Source organism: Triticum dicoccoides, chromosome 3A (genome assembly GCF_002162155.2).
Source record: "Triticum dicoccoides isolate Atlit2015 ecotype Zavitan chromosome 3A, WEW_v2.0, whole genome shotgun sequence".
NCBI classification, from domain to species: Eukaryota; Viridiplantae; Streptophyta; class Magnoliopsida; order Poales; family Poaceae; genus Triticum; species Triticum dicoccoides.
Window position 1 is genome coordinate 129,932,654 of NC_041384.1, and position 24,156 is coordinate 129,956,809.

The 24,156-nt window shown below is 44.9% G+C and overlaps 1 protein-coding gene across 1 annotated transcript; it reads left to right on the top strand.

Annotated features, from left to right (window-relative positions):
- The first annotated feature begins 18,549 nt into the window (after positions 1–18,549).
- Positions 18,550–21,794, top strand: LOC119267564 (DNA repair protein RAD5B-like). Its single transcript, XM_037548975.1, has 6 exons — positions 18,550–19,541; positions 19,647–19,780; positions 20,294–20,333; positions 20,713–20,822; positions 21,466–21,558; positions 21,596–21,794. The coding sequence occupies exons 1-6, from the start codon at positions 18,663–18,665 to the stop codon at positions 21,792–21,794; spliced, it is 1,455 nt and encodes a 484-aa protein (XP_037404872.1). The 5' UTR covers positions 18,550–18,662.
- Positions 21,795–24,156: the final 2,362 nt, after the last annotated feature.

Sequence of the window (24,156 nt, forward strand, 5' to 3'; positions counted from 1 at the left end):
GCTGTATAATTGTATTTTTTAGCTCTACTGTACGTATTTTCGTATTTGAGCGCTCGCCGGTCGCACACGTTCTCATTTTGCCGAGCCTGCGTGCCATAAGGGCATATCCCCGACGGTTTCTGGGTCGTGTGGGAAGGACCCCCCTATCGCCCACACTCACTTGGCGACGGTTCCAAATGCTGTCGTGAAAAGGGGTTAAAAACCGTTTGTTTAGGAGCTCGCTGTACTAGTGAGGTGCAGGGATATCTTCCTCATGCGGACCTGGTTCCCGTTCGGGCGGGATTAACTTCCATAAATGGCGAAGCCCTGGCGGAAAATTTTCCCAATCCTACCGAAGGGCAGCGAGTGTGCTTCGTCTCCTTCCTTTTAAGAGGCATTGGATTTCCAATCCACCCTTTCCTCTGAGGTCTCCTGGAGTACTACGGCCTCCAGCTGCACAATCTCACGCGGGGCTCCATTCTGCACATCGCGGGCTTCGTGGCTCTTTGCGAGATGTTCTTAGGCTGCGAGGCCCATTTTGAGTTATGGAGGAAACTTTTCTACCTTGTCCCCTGATCCCAAAATGGGTCTATATTCGAGGTGGGCGGTGTCGAAGTATGGCATATAGCCGGAACAGGATGCATGCCCAGCACTCCGAAGAAGGCATCCGAAGAGTGGCCCTCAGAGTGGTTTTATATTTAAGACGTAGTTCTCCCAGACCCAATCCGGTGGGGCCTACCCGAATTTTGCAATGCTCCATTAAAGAAACGCCAAATTGGCGTCCCTGGAGCCTCGAAGAGGAGGACAGTGCGGAGATTAAGAAGTTAATGAGCAAGATAAAGATGCTCGCCCAATCCGGACTATCCATAATTGAGGTAATGGCGATTTCAATAACGCGAGGCGTTCAGCCACTCCAATCCAGAGGACTCCCCATGTGGCACTACAATGGGGAGGATGACGCATCATGCTGCGGGCACAAGGGTCCGGACAACTTTGCCGCCTTGGCCGCCATGTTGGCTGATCTTTATGAACGGGAGCAAGAAGACTTTACTCGCCTTAAATGCCGAGATGGCCTTTCCTTGTACAACCCTCCTAGCTAGGTGAGCTTTCGCTTCGTAACCTTACTCAATCCTCTTCCTGAGTCGCACCTAGTTGAACTTAATCCGACTATGTTTAACAGGAATGGAGGAAGGTCATCACGGGGATCTATAGCCCTGCTCCGTAGCCGGAGGACCATATTCGAGACCTGGATCCCGGATTTGAAGAGGATCCGGATATATTCATAGAGCTCAAGGAGGGGGTCCTTTATCAGGCGAGCTACGATGGCACAGAAGTGGCCATCAGAGTTGGTTATCCCGGCCTTCTCCCCTCCGCCCACGTAAGTACCCAGGAGACGTCTCCTCCAAAAGAGTTTTCTCATCGCGCCTTGATAACCCACAAGTATAGGGGATCGCAACAGTTTTCGATAAGTAAGAGTGTTGAACCCAATGAGGAGCTAAAGGCAGAACAAATATTCCCTCAAGTTCTATCGACCATTGATACAACTCTACGCACGCTTGATGTTCGCTTTAACTAGAACAAGTATGAAACTAGAAGTACTTTGTAGGTGTTGTTGGATAGGTTTGCAAGATAATAAAGAGCAAGTAAATAAAAGGTAGGGGCTGTTTAGATAAAGACACAACTAAGTTAGTTTTAGTAAAGAGCTTTTTGTTACAAGAAAGTTATTTGTCCCTAGGCAATCGATAACTAGACCGGTAATCATTATTGCAATTTTATATGACGGAGAGGCATAAGCTAACATAATTTCTCTACTTGGATCATATGCACTTATGATTGGAACTCTAGCAAGCATCCGCAACTACTAAAGATCATTAAGGTAAAACCCAACCATAGCATTAAAGCATCAAGTCCTCTTTATCCCATACGCAACAACCCCCTTACTCGGGTTTGTGTTTCAGTCACTCATGCAACCCACTATAAGAGAATCATGAACGTATTGCAACACCCTACAACGGGGATTCCTCACGCTTGCGTGACACGGAGATCACCATAGGATAGCACCAATAATAAAACATGCAACTCAAACCAATCTCGATCATCAAATAACCCATAGGACAAAACAGATCTACTCAAACATCATAGGATAGCCATACATCATTGGGAAATAATATATAGCATTGAGCACCATGTTTAAGTAGAGATTACAGCGGGTAAGAGAGAGGTTACACCGCTGCATAGAGGGGGAAGAGTTGGTGATGATGGCGGTGAAGTTGTTGGTGAAGATTGCGGTGATGATGATGGCCCTCGGTGGCACTCCGGTGCCACCGGAAGCGAGGGGGAGAGAGCCCCCCTCATTATTCGTCTTCCTTGACCTCCTCCCTAGATGGAAGAAGGGTTTCCCCTCTGGTCCATGGCCTCCATGGCATGGGAGGGGCGAGAGCCACTCCGAGATTGGATCTGTCTCTCTGTCTCTCTCTGTTTCTGCGTTCTGTGTTGCTGCCCTTTCACCATTTCGTATATATATGAAGATCCGTAACTCCGATTGTCCTAAAACCTTCGTCGTGATTTTTACCAAAAATTAGCTTTCTTGCGGCCGAAGAAGGGCATCAACCGCCTTACGGGTGGCCCACGAGGGTCAGGGGCGCGCCCCCTGCCTCATGGCCACCTCGGGCACCGTCTCGTGTGGATTTTTCTTTCAGAATTTTCCAAATATTCCAAAAATAAGCTCCATCCATTTTTATCCCATTTGGATTCCGTTTGATATGGGTACTCTGCGAAACATAAAACATGCAACAAACAGGAACTGACACCGGGCACTGGATCAATATGTTAGTCGCAAAAATAGTATAAAAAGTTGCCAAAAGTATATGAAAGTTGTAGAATATTGGCATGGAACAATCAAAAATTATAGATATGACGGAGACGTATCAGCATCCCCAAGCTTAATTCCTGCTCGTCCTCGAGTAGGTAAATGATAAAAAATAATTTTTGATGTGGAATGCTACCTAGCATAATCTTGATCACATATCTAATCATGGCATGAATATTAAGACACGAGTGATTCAAAGCAATAGTCTATCATTTGACATAAAAACAATAATACTTCAAGCCCACTAATAAAGCAATCACATCTTTTAAAAATAACAAGGCCAAAGAAAGTTATCCCTACAAAATCATATAGTTTGGCTATGCTCCATCTTCACCACACAAAATATTCACATCATGCACAACCCCGATGACAAGCTGAGCAATTGGTTCATACTTTTTAACGCGCTTCATCATTTTCAACCCTCACGCAATACATGAGCATGAGCCATGGATATAGCACTATAGGTGGAATAGAATGGTGGTTGTGGAGAAGACAAAAAGGAGAAGATAGTCTCAGATCAACTAGGTGTATCAACGGGCTATGGAGATGCCCATCAATAGATATCAATGTGAGTGAGTAGGGATTGCCATGCAACGGATGCACTAGAGCTATAAGTATATGAAAGCTCAAACTGAAACTAAGTGGGTGTGCATCCAACTTGCTTGCTCATGAAGACCTAGGGCATTTGAGGAATCCCATCGTTGGAATATACAAGGCAAGTTCTATAATGAAAATTCCCACTAGTATACGGAAGTGATAACTCAAGAGACTCTCTATATGAAGAACATGGTGCTACTTTGAAGCACAAGTGTGGTAAAAGGATAGTAACATTGCCCCCTTTTATTCTTTTATTCTTTTTCTTTTTCTTTTTTTTGATGGGCTTCTTTGGCCCCCTTTTTTTATTTAGGCTTCTTTGGCCTCTTTTTTTTTGGGGGGGGGGGGCAATGCTCTAATAATGATGATCATCACACTTTTATTTACTTACAACTCGATACTAGAACAAACATATGACTCTATATGAATGCCTCTGGCAGTGTACCGGGATGTGCAATGATTTAGCGTAGCAATGACATCAAAAAACGGACAAGCCATGAAAACATCATGCTAGCTATCTTATGATCGTGCAAAGCAATATGACAATGAATTCTCAAGTCATGTATATGATGATGATGGAAGTTGCATGGCAATATATCTCGGAATGGCTATGGAAATGCCATGATAGGTAGGTATGGTGGCTGTTTTGGCGAGAAGGTATATGGTGGGTTTATGGTACCGGTGAAAGTTGCGCGATACTAGAGAGGCTAGCAATGATGGAAGGGTGAGAGTGCGTATAATCCATGGACTCAACATTAGTCATAAAGAACTCACATACTTATTGCAAAAGTTTATTAGCCCTCGAAGCAAATTACTACTACGCATGGCCCTAGGGGGATAGATTGGTAGGAAAAGACCATCGCTCGTCCCCGACCGCCACTCATAAGGAAGACAATCAATAAATACCCCATGCTCCGACTTCGTTACATAACGGTTCACCATACGTGCATGCTATGGGAATCACAAACCTCAACACAAGTATTTCTACTAATCCACAACTATCCACTAGCATGACTCTAATATCACCATCTTTATATCGCAAAACTATTGCAAGGAATCAAACATATCATATTCAGTGATCTATAAGTTTTATGTAGGATTTTATGACTAACCATGTGAATGACCAATTCCTGTCATCTCTCTAAATAGATATAAGTGAAGCAAGAGAGTTTAATTCTTTCTACAAAATATATGCTCACGCTCTAACAAATATAAGTGAAGCAAAAGAGCATTCTACAAATGGCGGTTTTCTATGTAAAGAGAAACAGGCAATCCAAACTTCAAATGATATAAGTGAAGCACATGAAGCATTCTATAAAGCCATACTCAAAAGATATAAGTGAAGTGCATACATCATTCTATAAATCAACCAATGACTACCTCATACCAGCATGGTGCATAAAAGAAATATGAAAACTAAGTGCAAAAGACGCTCCAAGATTGCACATATCTCATGAATGAAACGAATCCAAAAACATGCCGATACTTGTTGAAGAAAGAGGGGATGCCTTCCGGGGCATCCCCAAGCTTAGACGCTTGAATCTCCTTGAATATTTACTTGGGGTGCCTCGGGCATCCCCAAGCTTGAGCTCTTGCCTCTCTTCCTTCTTCTCACATCGAGACCTTCTCGATCATCGAAAACTTCATCCACACAAAACTTCAACAGAAAACTCGGTAGGATCCGTTAGTATAACAAAGCAAATCACTACTCTAAGTACAATTGCAAACCAATTCATATTTTGTTTTTGCATTGTGTCTATTGTAATATAGCTTTTCCATGGCTTAATCCACTGATATAAATCGATAGTTTCATCAAAACAAGCAAACTATGCATCAAAAACAGAATCTGACTAAAACAGAACAGTCTGTAATAATCTGAACATTCACCATACTTCTGATACTTGAAATATTCTGCCAAAATTATGAAAAATAAAAAATTGTATATAAAGACAGTGCAAAAAGAATCAGAACCATTTGACGTTTCAGATAAAGATGTAAAATCATGCACTACAGCCAAAGTTTCTGTCCTGCACAGTATAAACCATCAAGCAAATGTAAACATCCTAAAGGCAAACCTTGGCACATTATTTTTATAATACAATGGAATTGTACAAGGGGATAATTATTTTTGTTGAAAAGTTTCTGTAATCAAGATTCACAAATTTGTCGTGAGCATGAACAAAGTTCAAGGAGCTCTCCCACTTCAATAATGCTTGTCTTTCTCACTTTCACTTTCCTTTTTTTTGAAAAAGTTTTGGGTTCCCCTCTTTATTTTTGTTGTTTTTAAACTATACGAAAGCACTTAACAGAAATAAATGACTCTCTAAAACTTCCGGGTTGTCTCCCTGGCAGCGCTTTCTTTAAAGCCATTAAGCTAGGCATATAGTGCTCAAGTAATGAATCCACCCGGATCCCAAGGTATATCAAAGCCAATTTTAATTAAAAATGATTTATAATTTAGTAGTGAGAACAAACTAACATATATCATGCAACAACGAAGTCTAAATCTCTTCCTGTGCATCGGCATGTCATAAAAGAACAATTCATGCACACATAGTAAAGGCCAATGCATAGCATAAGCAGTTTCTTGCAATTTGATCATATTGGAAACATAGAGAGGTGGAGATATAGTTCCTCTCTCATAATAATTGCAAGTAGGAGCAGCAAGCACATGCATATTATATTCATCAAAATCATCATGTGCAACGGTATAAGGCAACCCATCAATATAATCCTTAATAAGGGTAAACTTCTCCGATATAGTGTAGTTGGGAGAATTCAAAAAGATAATAGGACTATCATGTGTGGGTGCAATAGCAACAATTTCATGTTTAACATAAGGAACTGTAGCAAGTTCATCTTCATAAGCATAATTCATATTGGCATCTTGGCCACAAGCATAGCAAGCATCATCAAAAAGGGATATTTCAAGAGAATCAACGGGATCATAACAATCATCATAGCAATCATCCTTCGGTAAGCACGAAGGGAAATTAAACAATGTATGAGTTGAAGAGTTACTCTCATTAGAAGGTGGGCACAGGTAACTAATCCGCTCTTCTTCCTTTTGTTCTTCGCTCTCCTCCTCATCTTTTTCATCCAATGAGCTCACAGTTTCATCAATTTCTTCTTCCATAGACTACTGCAAAATATTAGTCTCTTCCTGGACAGCGGGGTAGTCCTCAATATATGGTTCAACATAGGCATTAGAAGCATAATTATCATAGCAATATTTAAGTATGTCAAAATTTTCAGACTTGTAGAGAGTAGCATCATACTTTTCAATCAAAGAAGCAATTTCATAAGCACCCTTAAAAGCAACAAATTCTTCAATTTGTTGAACATCATAGTAACTATAAACACCCTTAGCATATGAAGATACGATTCTATTATCACTAAACTCACATTGATAGGGAAGGTGTTTCTTAGGGTTTTCAGAACAACATGTAATATCATATATTTCGCATAAATTCCAAGCAAAGCATTGCAAACGTTGAATTTGACCCAGTAAAATTTTCCCTTTTTTAGATATTCGGTGTCGCACCTAACAAGCATGCTCATCTAAAGATTTGCTCTCAACTAAGATAGTTGGGGTTTCAACACGAGCACATAGGGATCGAAGATGATCCAAGTAATAAGCTTCAGCAGTGTGATAGATTTTGAGTGGTTCTTCAACCATTGGTTTAGTAGGTACAACTAATTTTTTTGGTATTTTGCGTTTCCTACCCATAACTAAAGATAGAAAACAACTAAGAACATCAAATAAAAATTACTTAGTGATAAAGCAAACAAGCACACACGAGAATATTTACCCCACACTATTGCTCCCCGGCAACGGTGCCAGAAAAAGGTCTTGATAACCCACAAGTATAGGGGATCACAACAGTTTTCGATAAGTAAGAGTGTCGAACCCAACGAGGAGCTAAAGGCAGAACAAATATTCCCTCAATTTCTATCGACCACCGATACAACTCTACGCACGCTTGATGTTCGCTTTACCTAGAACAAGTATGAAACTAGAAGTACTTTGTAGGTGTTGTTGGATAGGTTTGCAAGATAATAAAGAGCAAGTAAATAAAAGGTAGGGGCTGTTTAGATAAAGACACAACTAAGTTAGTTTTAGTAAAGAGCTTTTTGTTACGAGAAAGTTATTTGTCCCTAGGCAATCGATAACTAGACCGATAATCATTATTGCAATTTTATATGACGGAGAGGCATAAGCTAACACACTTTCTCTACTTGGATCATATGCACTTATGATTGGAACTCTAGCAAGCATCCGCAACTACTAAAGATCATTAAGGTAAAACCCAACCATAGCATTAAAGCATCAAGTCCTCTTTATCCCATACGCAACAACCCCCTTACTCGGGTTTGTGTTTCAGTCACTCACGCAACCCACTATAAGCGAATCATGAACATATTGCAACACCCTACAACGGGGATCCCTCATGCTTGCGTGACATGGAGAGCACCATAGGACAGCACCAATAATAAAACATGCAACTCAAACCAATCTTGATCATCAAATAACCCATAGGACAAAACGGATCTACTCAAACATCATAGGATAGCCATACATCATTGGGAAATAATATATAGCGTTGAGCACCATGTTTAAGTAGAGATTATAGTGGGTAAGAGAGAGGTTACACTGCTGCATAGAGGGGGGAAGAGTTGGTGATGATGGCGGTGAAGTTGTTGGTGAAGATTGCGGTGATGATGATGGCCCCCGGTGGCACTCCGGTGCCACCGGAAGCGAGGGGGAGAGAGCCCCCTCCTTCTTCTTCTTCCTTGACATCCTCCCTAGATGGGAGAAGGGTTTCCCCTCTGGTCCATGGCCTCCATGGCACGGGAGGGGCGAGAGCCCCTCCGAGATTGGATATGTCTCTCTGTCTCTCTTTGTTTCTGCGTTCTGTGTTGCTGCCCTTTCACCGTTTCGTATATATATGGAGATCCATAACTCCGATTGTCCTGAAACCTTTGCCGTGATTTTTTTTTACCAAAAATTAGCTTTCTTGCGGCCGAAGAAGGGCATCAACTGCCTTACGGGTGGCCCACGAGGGTCAGGGGCACGCCCCCCTGCCTCGTGGCCACCTCGGGCACCGTCTCGCGTGGATTTTTCTTCGGAATTTTCCAAATATTCCAAAAGTAAGCTCCGTCAGTTTTTATCCCATTTGGATTCCGTTTGATATGGATACTCTATGAAACATAAAACATGCAACAAATAGGAACTGGCACTGGGCAATGGATCAATATGTTAGTCCCAAAAATAGTATAAAAAGTTGCCAAAAGTATATGAAAGTTGTAGAATATTGGCATGGAATAATCAAAAATTATAGATACGACGGAGACGTATCATGCCTCACCCACCGCACTGTCTTGTGCTCCAAAGGGGCGGCGCTCGTCTCGCCACGCCGCATCAGAAACATCCCTTAAGAAGGCGACGCCTGCGTAGGGCGGATCTTCAAAAAAGAAAGGCAGACGGCGACATTGCTGAGCCCCTACCTTCATAAAAAGGTATGGTTTTTAATATGCCCTTGGCAGATATACCAAATTGTGACGTTTCCCGATGTGCCACATTATTTAGGAAAAGCATACGCCGGACTATGTCCAGAGGCTTTGTTGATCATGCATCACCCAATCCAACCCCGGACCCTGTCCCAAGGACTAGGGTGGATACGGGTGCATTGCCGGATTGTCCTCTCCCCGAGGATTCAGATGATGTATCCGTTACCAACTCTGAAGTGGAGAGTGCGATGAACCATCGGCATCGGAGAGCAGCTATGCGCGACCCAACTTTCATCGAAGAGGCATTCAATGCCTTCAGCTCAGCGGATGCATATATCCGAGCTACTCGGGATGAGCTCACTGGAGCCACTCACCAGCTTTCAAATGATATGCGTGTAAGACCTGTTGTATGGGTTTAATAATCATGTGTCAGTAGCCCCGAGACTTGAAGCAGTTGACGTAACTGATTTAAGGATCGTTGCATAATCAGGTACTCACAGAAAAGAACAACATGCTGTCTCAGGAGCTGGAAAAATGTCAGACCCAGCTAACTGCTGTCACCGTCGAACTGGCGAAGTCCAAGGAGGCACCGACTGGCAATGCCCATTACTGTCCGGAAAATATAATCATGTGCCAGCAATGTTTTTTGAAATAAACACTGATGTATGTACAACGGTAGGATCGCCGGATCGGCTGGAAGAGAGACTGAAGGCCGCGCAAGCGGATAAACAACATGCCGAAAGGCAAGAGGCTGCTGGTCAGCGTATACTAACACGGACAAGGGATGAGAAGAACAAGCTACAAGATGCCAACATCAAGTAGGTCGAGGAGCTGAAAGACATACGAGCCCAACTGGCAGATGCCTTGAAAGAGAACAGAAAACTGAAAGGCGACATATTCAGTATGCTTTTTAACCTCATTTCCATACAGTCCCATAATGGGAGGTTTAACAAGTTTGTTTCTGTATGTGTGATGACTGAGCTGCCCGAAGGAGAGGTGTCCGGATTTCAAGGCGATCTGCTACAAGAGTTGTCCAAAGTGCATGAGCGAGCCCGGAAGGCAATGAGGAACATTGCTAAGGCTTTATGGCCGGCCGATTCTCCTCCAGGAAGTATGGAGGAACTCGTGAATTTATTCAAGGGAGCTCGTCGCCGCTTTGGACTATGGAAGATATCAGCATTCCGAGAAGGCGCACGAGAGGCCTAGACCATGGTGAAAACACGGTACACCGGACTTGATCCGAATCATATGGCCCGGGTCGGGCCTCAGGGACCAGATGGACAGGAAAATCCTGTTAGCTTAGTATACGACCAAGTAAAGATAGTCGTCAAGTTTTCGCAACAGAATTGTAAGCTAAACAACTTATTAGAAGGTCTAGAGGAGGAGGAAGTTTTCGAGTCCAAGTAGTAATGTACTTTTTTATCGAAAAACGTATCTCCATCTGAATTATAAAACGATTGTCTTGGCAGACCTTCCGCTTTAACCTCTGAAATCCGAAGTTTTGGAGTTTTTTTTTTGACCGAAAGACTGTAAGGGAACCCCATATAGTATAATTGGTGCAACAAACCCAAATTGCAAGTACCATGCCTTGAACCTGGGTGGGTGGGAAGGCATCAGCCCCTTCCCACCACTAGGCTATGCCTTAGTCTGCAAGTTTTGGAGTGTTTCCGAATATTGTACCGGTGGTAAACACCGAAGTATGTTCGGAAACCAGGAAGTCCGGTCATAGTTGCTTGAACAGACAAGTTGTATTCGGGGAGTTGTGTTATATTACATTTGATCATAAGAAACATCTTCCAGAGAGAATAGTTCTGTTAAGGGTTCCTTTCCCTGGGCCAGCATGCGTTGTTGTGCATGCCTGAGCTGTGATGCTAAAAACCATAATACACATTATATTTTGGGGGCTTGTATCTCAACGAGGGCGGTTCATCTTTTGTCCGCCGACCTATTATTCCCTTAAGAACGCTAGCTTTCGGCTTCACCCGTTTGAGGTACACGTCCGGATAACCCGACTGTAACAATCGCAGAGGTGCTCCCTTTATGCCCTAGCGAAACAAGCGGGAACGTAGGGCATAAGCACATGATCCAGGCAACCCAGCTTGGCAAAAACTTAAGTCATAAAGGTGCATATAATGGCGAAGAAAAGACATATATGAGAAGGCGACCCATATATACGGTGAGCTGATGCTTGAATAATAATAAGCTTTTGTGACAAGAAGCCCCCAGGTATTGGGGGTATGTACATTTAAGGATGTATACCCCTTAAGTGTGCGGTTTATCCGAACACAGGTTAGAAGTCGTATAAAAATGAAAAGAAGAAAGAGAAAAAAGAGAAAAAAAAGGTAACGAACAATGAGTCCGGACTTAGGCGTAGAATCTTCGGAGTCTGGCAGCGTTCCATGGGTTTGGCTCTAAGCGATTATCCGATGCATTACGAAGGTGATATGCTCCTCTAGTGAGAACTTCATCTATAATGAAGCGACCCTCCCATTTGGGCTTGAGCTTGTCCTTTTTCTTCTCTGGTAGGCATAGAACGAGTTCACCGACATTGTAAGTCTTGACTCGTACTTCTCTGCTTTCGTATCTTCGAGCTTGTTGCTGGTAGAATGTTGAGCAAGCTTTTGCGACATCGCGCTCCTCCTCCAGGCCATCTAAGTCATCTTGCCGATAGAGCTCGGCCTCTCTCTCTTCATACATGCGTACTCGAGGTGAGTCATGAATAATATCGCAGGGCAAGACGGCCTCTGCGTCGTACACCATGAAGAACGGTGTGTATCCTGTCGTGCGATTGGGCGTGGTCCGCAGCCGCTAGAGTACGGAGTCGAGCTCCTCAACACAGTGTTTATCTGACTCCTTTAAGGATCGCACTAGTCTAGGTTTAATGCCGCTCATTATCAGGCCATTAGCCCGTTCGACTTGACCATTTGTTTGAGTGTGATAGACGGAGGCATGATCGAGCTTGATGCCCAGATTAGAACACCAATTTTTTACTTCGTCGGCTGTGAAATTAGAGTCGTTATCGGTGATGCTGCTGCATGGGACACCATCACTGGATATGAAATCTATCACTGGTCCGGCTTCGGCCGTTTTAACTGGCTTGGCCTCTATCCACTTAGTGAATTTATCTACCATGACCAGCGGGTATTTTTTCTTATGGCTTCCCCCTTTAAGGGGTCCCACCATGTCAAGCCCCCAGACCGCAAAAGGGCAAGTAATGGGGATTGTTTGTAGGGCGGTAGGCGCCATATGGCTTTGATTAGCGAAAAGTTGGCATCCTACACAACGTTGGACGAGGTCTTGTGCATCTGCTCGGGTCGTAGCTAGGCCAGAAAAAACCGATACAGAAGACCTTACTTACAAGGGCCCGGGCTGTGGTGTGATGACCGCCAAGACCAGCATGGATTTCGGCCAAGAGCTGCCGCCCCTCTTCTTCAGAGATACATCTTTGAAGGACACTGGTAGTACTTTTCTTGTAGAGCTCTCCTTCATGAACCTTGTAGGCTTTCGAGGGTCGAACGATGCATCGAGCCTCATTCTGGTCCTCAGGGAGCTCTCCCCTATTAAGGTAGGCCAGGAAGGTTTCGGTCCATGGGGCGATCACTGCCATGATTACATGGGCCGATGGTGTTATTTCGGTGGCCAAGCCCCTGATGATATCGGAATTGTGTTCGGAATCTGGGTGTATGATCGGCTCCAGACTGGTGTTGCTGCTCTCGTCCTGCCATACCACGGATGGCTTGAAGAGCCTCTCCACAAAGGTATTGGGTGGGACGGGGTCGCGCTTAGCGCCCATGTGAGCAAGGATGTCTGTTGCTTGATTACTCTCCCGGGCCACGTGAGGAAACTCGAGCCCCTCAAACCGAGCTGCTATTTTAAGTACGACGTTGCGGTAAGCCGCCATCTTCGGATCTTTGGCATCAAATTCTCTGTTTATTTGGGATATTGCGAGGTTTGAATCCCTGCACACCTCGAGGCGTTGTATTCCCATAGAGACGGCCATCCGAAGACCATGCAATAGGGCCTCATACTCAGCTGTGTTATTAGAGTTTGTATACAATATTTGGAGCACATAATGGACTGTGTCTCCTGTGGGGGATGTGAGGACAACACTAGCCCCAAGTCCGGCTAGAATTTTAGAACCGTCAAAGTGCATCACCCAGTTGCAATATGTGTCGCACTCTTTAGGAAGTTCGGCCTCTGTCCATTCGGCGACGAAGTTAGCCAACACCTGAGATTTAATGGCTCGGTGTGGCTTATATGTTATTTCAAACGGTAAGAGCTCAGTGGCCCATTTGGCAATCCGGACGGTGGCGTCCCGGTTGTTTATGATATCATTAGGTGGTACTTCGGAAGCCACCATGATCGAACACTCTTGAAAGTAGTGCCGCAGCTTCCGGGATGCCATGAAGACCGCATACACTATCTTTTGATAATGTGGGTATCGGGATTTGCATGGTGTGAGGACCGTCGATACATAGTATACTGGTTTTTGAAGTGGGAATTTATATCCTTCTCTTCCTCTCGTTCGACGACGAGCACCGCACTCACCACCTGGTGTGTTGCAGATATGTATAGTAACATGGGTTCACCGACGTTTGGCGCGGCCAGGATTGGGTTGCTTGATAACAAAGATTTTATTTCTTCTAGTCCGGCTGTTGCAGCATCCGTTCACGCAAAGTAGCCGGTGCGTCGGAGCAGGCGATACAATGGCAGCGTCTTTTCTCCTAATCTGTAGATAAAGCGGCTCAAAGCTGCCACGCACCCGACTAGTTTTTGGACCTGCTTGAGGTATGTTGGTGTAGCCAACTGTGACAGGGCTCGGATTTTGGCTGGGTTTGCTTCGATTCCCCTACTGCAAACAATGAACCCAAGCAATTTTCTGATGGGAACGCCGAAAACACACTTTTCCGGATTGAGCAGTATGTCATATCTTCGGAGGTTGTCGAATGTAAGGCGTAAGTCGTCCACCAATGATTCGACATGCTTAGTTTTGATGACTACATCATCTACATATGCCTCAACTGTCTTGCCTTTTTGTGGTTCCAGGCATGTTTGAATCATGCGTTGATATGTGGCGCCGACGTTTTTGAGCCCGAAGGTCATGGTGTTGAAGCAGAAGGGCCCGTATGGGGTGATGAATGTCGTTGCGGCTTGGTTGGATTCCATCCTTTTGATTTGATGGTATCCGGAGTATGCGTCGAGGAAGCACAGTAAGTCGTTTCCTGTGGTTGCATCAATAATCTGGTCGATGTGAGGTAGTGGGAAGGGATCCTTAGGGCAGGCTTTATTAAGGTCCTTGAAGTCGACACACAAGCGCCAGGATTTATCCTTCTTTGGTACCATGACCAGGTTTTCTAGCCAGTCTGGATGTTTGATCTCTCTGATAAACCCGGCTTCGAGTAGCTTGGCTAGCTCCTCACCCATAGCATGTCGTTTGGGTTCGGAAAATCGCTGCAATGTTTGCTCGACCGGTTTATGTCCCTTCAGTATATTGAGACTATGTTCGGCCAGCGCGCGTGGGATTCCTAGCATATCCGAGGGGTGCCAGGCGACGATGTCCCAATTCTCGCACAAGAACGTGTGCAATGCGGCGTCGACCGTTGGATCTAGCTATGCCCCAATGGAAGTTGTCTTCTTGGGGTCCGTCGGGTGAACTTGAAATTTTACTATTTCGTTTGCTTGCTTGAAAGAAGTGGATTTAGGCATTTTATCAAGAATTACGTCGTCTCTATCCACTGTGGAACGCAGAGTGGGAGCTCCTTAGACGCCAGGGCTTTAGACAGTGCCTTGAGGGCCAGGGATGCAGTTTTGTTTTCGGTGCAGAGTGTTATGTCCGGATCACTGGCGATAATGATAACACCGTTGAGCCCGGACATTTTGAGCTTCATGTACCCGTAATGAGGTATGGCTTGAAAGCGTGTGAATGCGTCTCGCCCTAACAGGGCATGATATCTGCTATTGAAAGGGGCCACCAGGAAGATGATTTCTTCAGACCTATAGTTCTCTGGCATGCCGAATACCACGTCGAGTTTAATGTTCCCCGAGCATCTTGCTTCCCTACTGGGGATAATTCCTCGAAAGGTTGTATTACTTCGCTCAATGCGACTTCTGTCCATTTGCATTTTATTGAGCGTGTCTTCGTAGATAAGGTTCAGTCCGCTGTCGCCGTCCATGAGCAGTTTGGTGAGGCAAAAGCCATCTACAATTGGGTTTAGAACCAAAGCGGCTAGTGCTCGGACTGATCGGGCCCTTGGCTCGTCATTTGCGTTAAAGGTTATCGCCATATCGTTCCAAGGATTTCTTGCGGCTACGTGATTGACTTCGGCGAGGTCGCAGAGCGCCCTTTTATGCCAGTTGTTTGAAGAAAAGGTCTCGAAGACCATAAACACATTGAGGTCGTTATCCTCGGGGGGATGCCTTGCCAGAGTAGTGTTGGTGAGAATATCCTCCCCGCTTTTAGCCACCTGCCGGAGTATCCAACATGCCCCGAAGGCTATGAGTTGGTTCGGAATTTGGCATCGCGTGTATCTGACAGGGCTTGTTGACCATTCATCAAGGACAGTTCTGTGTCCCGGTAAGGGTTTAATTTTTCTTTCCGTGAAGTAATGATCAGGTGCCCCGTAAGGGTGCACCTTTTTTGTCTGGCCGGTGGGTGGCTTAAAGGCCGGTGGTTCCCACCGAGCTGTCTGGGCTTTCCAAGCGCTTTCCATTGTGCAATACTTCTGTACTATGTGTGCCAAATCTACAAAGTGCAGTATGTGGCGCCGATTGAGGGCGTTGAGGACGCCCTCGTCCGTGCAGTTGCGGCAAAAGACTGATACCGCGTCGTCGTCGCAACAATCTTTGATCTTGTTTTTAATAAGTAGGAATCTAGCCCAAAATTGATGGAGTGTTTTCTGAGGTTACTGTTGTATATACATTAAATCGCATATGTCCGAGGGACCGGAATTGCTTGGAGAGTATTGATTGCGGTGGGTGGGTGGGCTTAAATCCGAACCCTGACCCACTATGGAATTCGGATTTTGAAAAATTTCTGAGGTCGTTGGCCCAGGATCCGGAGTGTCCTGGGGGTTTTCAGACTCAACACCTGATTCTATGTTCGGAGGATAGATGATCCTTTCTTGAAGATGAGTGTCCGGCTCGTAGGGCTCGGAAATCTGAACATAGTTTGTTTTCAGCATAGGAGGAGCGGTATCCTCAACTTGTTCTTCCACGACAGTCACCAGGTGGGTAACAGGTGGAGATCTGATTCCCCTCTGATCGGGTTTACGCCCAATCAAATCGTAATCTGTTGCGACCCCTAGGGCAGCGATGCGATCTAGCAGTTCGTTTAAAGATGAGACATCTGCCGGATCCATCTTATCGACGCTTTAGGGGTTGATGCGGAGATGATTTTTGGTAATCCGGGGGACCGCCTTGGGTTTGATGGCCGGGCGGGCGCCTATGGTGAAATTGCCGATCTGGAGGATCTGCCCAGGAACTAGGGCTCTTCCAGAGGTGATTTTGTCATTGACGACAAAGCGAGCCATCGATCCTTCTATCGACAACATAGAGGAACTCTCAATGAAAGCACCAATGTCGGTGTCAAAACCGGCATATCTCGGGTAGGGGGTCCCGAACTGTGAGTCTAAGGATCGAAGGTAACAGAAGGCAGGGGACACGATGTTTACCCAGGTTCGGGCCCTCTTGATGGAGGTAATACCCTACTTCCTACTTGATTGACTTTGATGAGTATAGGGGTTACAAGAGTTGATATACCTCGAGATCGTAATGGCTAAACCCTAGATGTCTAACCTGTATGATTATGATTGCCTCTACGGACTAAACTCTCCGGTTTATATAGACACCGGAGGGGGCTAGGGTTGTACAGAGTCTTTTTACAGAGAAAGGAATCTTCATATCCGAACGCCAAGCTTGCCCTCCACGCCAAGGAAAGTCCCATCCGAACACGGGGGAAGGTCCTCGATCTTGTGTCTTCATGGCCCATCAGTCCGGCCAACATCACATAGCCCGGACATCCGAGGACCCCCTAGTCTAGGACTCCCTCAGTGGTCTTTGATCACTTTAATGTAAAAAGGGTGAGTCTTGAGGCTTGAACCAATACTTGTTTTTAGTGTTTTTGAGAGGTTCACTTTCATCTCCCGTGTTGTACCTAAATGAAGTTTTCTTGAAATGAGCTTTGAGCAGACATTAGTTCAATATGTTCTATAAATTACCAAAACCACATAGGGGACTAGATGCACTTTTAGTCTGCTATACATGCTGCCCATAGTTTGGTTCACTTCTCAGCTGCAGTTGGTCTTTGCGCCAGTCGTGCAACGAGTCTCCTTTCTATTGACCTAACTGTTGGGTTGCCCTGGGCGGTCAAATAAGGACATGGTAAATGATCATTGTTGTCTCTCGTTGGTAAATATATAGAACAAAAACAAACGCAATACAAACATAATCATTTGCAAACTATTCACAAGAAACATCCTTCAAATAGTTCACCTATTTATTTATTTTTGTATTAGTTGATTCGATTTTTTGCAGTTGGTCTTGATGACTGCAGTTGGCCTTTTTTGATAGTTCACTTAATACATTTTATATTTCAAATAGTTCACTTAACTTTTAAACTGTAGTTGGTCTCTATGTCAATGGGGCAACATGTCATCTAATGTCGAATAAGACCTCTTTGGCCACCTACTACAACCGCGTACACGTGCCATATACAATGGCCAATGCTTCATTTGCGTGTAGCGTAGAGCTTACACAAAGCCAATGATTGATAACCTGCTAAGGAGAAATAGTATTACCATCAGAAACCTTACTGTTTCTTCAAAGCCAAAGCGACAAAGTCAGACGCTCCCACTATACGGAACTTTTTAGGTATGCAATTAAACTTGTGGTCATACATATTCGCAACACTTCTCGTTGAAAACACATTGGACGCCATTTCGGTGACTGATTACGTAGAACACGCGAACTTTGCAATGAAAATGAGGTGCTTAATTATCTCGGAGCACAAAACAACACTTACGTTTGAATAATGTGCAATTTTTAAAGAGTTTACAATTATTATTATCTTTTGGCGGAAAAAACTTCCAATCTATTCATCCTATATCATGACAATACAAAGAACACATCCATATTCATATACCACCCAACAAAGACTATAAGTACTAAATATATTAAATGATGTTCAAATCATTTAGTGGACGGCATAAGAAAATAGTCGAAGCATGCTGACTGAATAGACGTTAGACATTTTGAATGATGTTCAAATTAACCTTGCATCCTATTCGCAAAAAAATAAAATAAAAATCACACATCATATATTTATATGCACATTCAACTCCGGAAGCACCATCACGAAGGTCTTGTTTGGATACTCGAAGGCCTTGTTCGGATACACTCTCATGTTTCATAAAGAGGAAGTATAAAATATTTCACGCCAACCTCATCGATCAAAAAATCAAAAAAGATAAAGGAAAAACATTTCAATCCACTTCACCATCTCGACTTTTTTTTCATCTCCCTCCTACCTGTCCCGCCAAAACCAAAACAATTACCTCCCCTTCCCTGGTTTTTTTGCCCATTCCCCGTCAAAATGAGAGCCAAGCATCTCAAAGGCCTAAACTCTCCCCTATCCCCCTATCCCCCCGCCCGCGCCCGCGCCCCGTTCCCTTTCCACCGTCCCGTCTCGTCTGCTCATCATCGGCCGGCCGCCATGTCGTGCGACGGCGACGAGGAAGAGCGCCCCGTCGGCGGTGTTACCCCGACGCTGCCGCCTCCGGTGAAAGTGAAAAGCGAATCCCCCGACGAGGTCGATTTGAAGATGGGGCCATTCTATGCCGACTCCGACGAGGTGATTGTGAAGGTCGAGGCCCACGGTGAGGTCGAGGTCAAGAGGGAGCGAATCCATGCCGACCATGGCGAGGTGAAGGTTGAAGCCGCCGGCGAGGTCGAGGTAAAGAGGGAGCCAACCGATGCGGACTCCGACAAGGTGAAGCTTGAATCTCCCGCCGTGGTCGAGGCCAAGATCAAGAGGGAGCCAATCGATGCCGACATCAAGCATGGCTGGGTCAAGAAGGAGGAGCAACCCGACGAGATCAAGGTCCCGGTCAAGGAGGAACAAGGCAAAACTGCGTCGCCGCGTCATGTAAAGAAGGAGGAAGAGGAGGAGGACTCTAGTGAAGACGAGGTGGAGATCATTGACCCCCCGCCGAAATCCAAGAAGAGAAACCGCGGAGATGACGACGATGTAGTCTTCATCGATCTCACGACGTCCCGCCCGGCGCCTTACCTGAACCCAAGGCCCATCCGGGCAATGCCGCCGCCGGGGGCCACGCCATTGAGCGACTGGAAGATGGTTGTGGCGCCGCAGCCGGCGGAGATGGACGAGTACCCACCGGACCACCGCGAATGGGTCTTCTTCACGAAGTCCTATTCCACCGGGCTGTCGACTTGTCGCCGGAGGAAGTGGCTGGACGCCGGCGAGGTCGTCCACTTCGCCTTCCCTTCGCACGAAAGCAGGATCAGGGTGCCGTACAGGCAGGCGGTGGCGCTGTCAGAGATCGTGCGCTTCTCGACAAACCGATCTGGAGAGGTTCCCACTTCACTCTGCTTTTGCTTCCAATGCACATATACATCATATGTGTGCAGACATAGCATCTGAATATTGATCGATTATTTGATTGGCAACTAACTGTAGATCGGGAAGCTGTCTCCCGAGTGGGCGAGGTGCCTTGCCCCGCTGGTGAGTTCTTCCAAGGTTATGATCCAGGGGAAGATGGTGTTTCCGATGATGGAGCTCAGGCTGATGCAGGAGGTGTTGCTCTATGTCAGGTAACCACTGTGAATATCTCTGAACATGATTGCTACTTTGTGTTCCTGTACTTATTGACGCTAAATTTCTTTTTGTTCCGCAGCTTCTACATCCACCGCTCGTCTTTGTACCTGATTTCTCCTAAAAATGAATGCCATCCAAACAATCCCCTCCGTGGCCTCTTCAAGTTGCTTCGGCGATTCGGTGTAGCTGAAGCCTGAAGCCCAAAGCTTCTCACGAGTCCGAGTTTGGCCGTTGGGTCAACATGGAGTGACATACTAATTTGCTCATGGTAGTGTCAGGATCTCGTTAGGAGTAGAGTAGTGGACCATTGCGTTGGGTAATTTTGGTCTTGGACTTGGTTGCAAGCAGCTCAGTGGCTGTTGTCCAGCAGGGCAGAACAATGCAATGACAAACGTTCCCTGTCTACCCCCCTGACTCATCTCTCTTCACCCACCCCTAAACCTGAAATCTACTCGTAGCTCTTTGATTCATGTGGTGTATTGACTATGACATGTTGTAATCTGCCGCAGCTGGCTTCTCTGCAGCAGCAAGAAGCAAGCAAGCGATTTGGTAATGTGATGGGAAAGTAGTGCTTCCTGCCATACTGCCTTTTTACTTGAGGGTTTGTGATTTGGTAGCGGGATCTTATAGTTGGGCTCTGGGTTTTGCACCAAATTCCGTAGGCACTGCTTTTGCTGAATTCAGAATCTCTGCACTAATGGACTTCCTCGATCCTGCCCTGATTTGGAAATCCTTTTTCTTTTATTTTTTCACGGTCTTTCCTGTTGACATGATCAATGCTAAGCCTAGGTGCTTCACTCAGGTTCAGGAGTTAAACTTTCACGTACTCATGACTAGTCATGTTCTTCATCTGCTTTTCCTGTGCTACTATACTTGTTCTTAAATCAGCCTGGACCTGTATATTTGCACACATCACTTTTCCTTTCAGGCATGGTGCTACGCGTCGGTCCAACCAATGGCGGATCCTAATTATCAGCTGGGTCACGGGCCGTCGGATCCAGTGCTGTACCTAGAATCGTTACATTGGGGTGCCAAAAGGTACAATTTGATTTTAGTATCATCATACCTAAAATCGTTAGATCCAGTGTCACGGGCCGTCAGATCTAGTGCTGTACCTAGAATCTTTTTGCTAGAATCTTTTTGCTGTACCTAGAATCGTTACATTGGGGTGCCAAAAGGTACAATTTGATTTTAGTATCATCATACCTAGCAAATACTCCTCAAATAGCTTTACATTATTGTAATAGTGTCTAGTGTATATTAAAAATTAGATTGCATTTTTAGAGGAGGTGCCATGGCACCCCACTAGATCCACCACTGCTTGGATCGGCGCCAATGAGTGGTCCAGCATCGTGGCTCCCCTTGCAGCCCTTTGCGAAATTCCTTTGTAACATGACACATCTTATGAAGCTCCTTTGCAACACGATGCATGTTTCAGAGCTCTAGTGTTGTGTTGTCTCCTCGTCTTGCGACAACATTGTTGTAGAAGCATGCCTCATGTTGCAAAGATCACAACACGCCTCAAGTTGCAGAAGATTGCAGCACGCCTCATGTTGTAGAAGCACGACTCACGCCTCATGTTGACGAAGTTGTAGAAAGACCTCAAAGTCGTCGGCAGCGGTTGCTGCAGTACCCTACGGCGAGTTCTGTCCGTCCTTGACCGCTAGCGGTTGGCCTGCAGCACACCACAACCTTGCAACACCCGAATGGCGACCATGCCGGTAGCTTGTGTCATGCACGACAATGCTGTCTTTGGCTTGCAACAAATAAACAAATAAACAATGCACGACAATGCTGTCTTTGTCTTTGACTTGGAGCCCTTTCAACAATAGCATGGGAGAGGGGCCTCACAACCCCTATTTCATGGGATCCTTGACAAAGGATGGGAGAAGGAGCTGGGCGAAGGGGCAGGGAAAGGAGGACACCCTTGGGGACTGCAGCTCTGTGTGCTGCGTATCAGAGGAGCCAGATTGGGTGGATCATGCAGGCGGGGAGACGAAGGAGTGGTAGATGCAACATAGGGCAGCGACTGTTCAAGCATCGCCATTGCTGTGGGAATATGATGCGTCAATACCAGGATCGAGAGAGAGATAGAGGTGCCATGGGGAATTCTGGATGGAGGAAGTTGAGTGGTGTGTATCGGGTTCATGTGGATTAGGAGAGTTGGGTTTGTGCGGGATGCTTCCAGAGAAGAAAAGGTGAGACTGTGTGTAGGTTGCTGCACCGTGCGAGACTGATGTTATTCGTGGATCGGTTGACCGGGGATAAACGTTTTCCTTCCATTTTAGGGGCAACTAGAGTGGGAAAAGCGGGCCCAAGACAATTTTTTTATGAAAAAAAGTTAGGTACAAGATTCATTATATAGCACCAAAGAGAGGAATACAATTACAGACTGAGATCCCATGCCTTGCCAGAGGCGGGTCACGGTGTGCCTTGCACCCCTACATCCATCGTCCAAGTTGATCCTACGGCCAGCAGCAACTCACAGCCAAAATATGCACATTTAGACAGAACAGCCAGGGAAACAGAGAGGCTTCATGCAGAGAACATAGCAGAAATTGGTTCAGTTAACAAGCAGTTTAGTCTATCAAAACAGCAACAGTTTGACAAAACAGCAGTCTTACAAGGTCACAGCCAAAATACGCACATGTAGACAGAACAGCCAGGGAAAACAGAGACGCTTCATGCAGAGAACAGAGCAGAAATTAGTTCAATTAACAAGCAGTTTAGTCTATCAAAACAACAACAATTTGACAAAACAGCAGTCTTACAAGGCTGTAAACAACGTAACAAAATACAGTTTAATTTAGCAAGCAAAACATTTCGGTTCAGTTTAGCAAACGTCAAGCAAAAAGAAAAACCCAAGCCATTTTAAATACATGGGCATTCAGTTAAGAGGATCAGGAAATCAATAGGACATAAAGGTGAACACAATACAGAGCCTTTTGTAGGCATGAATAAACTAATTTTTGAAGCAAATTAGCATAGAAATTTGTTCTTACATAATCATCCAAGTACATAGGGTTGGCCCTTTTACTTGTACACTTAGGCCACAAAAGACTATAGTTAGCCCCCAAGTCCAAAATACTATAGTCAACCCTGTCCAAAATACAATCGACATTGCCCAAAATACTATCTAACAAGCTTGTACATGCTAGAACAGACTTTCATCATAACGGGTAGCCGTCAAGAGCTGCGTGTAACTCATTATGTTGTTGTAGTCTTGAAACTCCATACTTGCTGCTTTATCGCAGCCATCCTTCTCCACTCCTACTTGAGGCTTCGCCCCATCATGTTTCTTTTGTTGCTGCAATAAAACTTCTAGTAAGTAATTTAGGAATGAATGGTAACAACACATCATGTACATATTGATACATACCTTTGCTCTTTTGTTTTTTGATGCAGCAACTTTAGTTGGCTTGCGCTTCCCTTTGAGTAACTTATCAAGCCAAGTTGTCCTTCTCCTCAATTTTTCGATTGAACCTCTTTTTTTTAGCTTTGCAGCACTAAGGACCTCATTTGTTTGCTGCACATTTGGGTCAACATTTTCTTCGTCATTACATGGCTTATTCGTCGCATTGGTAATTGCATTGAGTTTATCCTCTAGTTGTGGACCAATGCAATCAAGTGCATTTTCTAACATCAAACATCATTCTAGAGAGTAGGCTATTTTATATGCCAAAGAGTGAAATTTGCGAGACAAATCTTTGTAGCGAAGTTGAGCTTCCAACTTTGGATTTTCTACCACATTCCTTCCTTGTCTATCTTGTATGCTTCCATTGTGTGCTTCTCTCGTCCATCTTTTTAAGAAATAATGCGTTGGCAATACTTTTATATTCATCAAATCAAGCACTTTGAGACCATGTCCACATAATATTCCAGTCCTATTGAACATTCCACAACTACATGAGGCCGTTTGGGTCAGAGGATCACCAACCACTACGCGCTCCTCCTCGAATTTCAAATCACCATGTAAACTTCCAATAGCAACTGCGAATTTGTTATCTCCATCCAATGCTCTAGTGCATGCGGCCATGGATCTTTCATATTCGCTTTGGAAAGCTTAAAAAATAACTGGAGTGTACTCTTTGCTTGCTAGCACCAACATAGGTGTGTGCATCTTGATTCTTGGCAACTTTTTCCTTGCATCAAATTCAGATTGCAATTCTTTTCTTCTTTTTACTTCCACCGTCCTCTCAAAATGCTTCAAGAACCGAACAATATGGAAATCTGATTTCAAATGGGTTTTCAATGAATTGTTAAAGCTCTCACTAAGTTGTGTACTCCTCACTCCCAAACTAAACACATCTCTCATATAACATCCAGCCCATTTTTCTGTCAACTTGTAGATACTATCTAACCAAGTTTGCTT

Coding starts and splice junctions, on each gene's coding strand:
- LOC119267564 (XM_037548975.1), top strand. CDS start 18,663: ATGTCGTGCGACGGCGACGAGGAAGAGCGCCCCGTCGGCGGTGTTACC. Junction 20,334..20,712: donor AGAAGCAAGCAAGCGATTTG/GTAATGTGATGG, acceptor TTTTCCTTTCAG/GCATGGTGCTACGCGTCGGT. Junction 20,823..21,465: donor TTACATTGGGGTGCCAAAAG/GTACAATTTGAT, acceptor GTTGGCCTGCAG/CACACCACAACCTTGCAACA.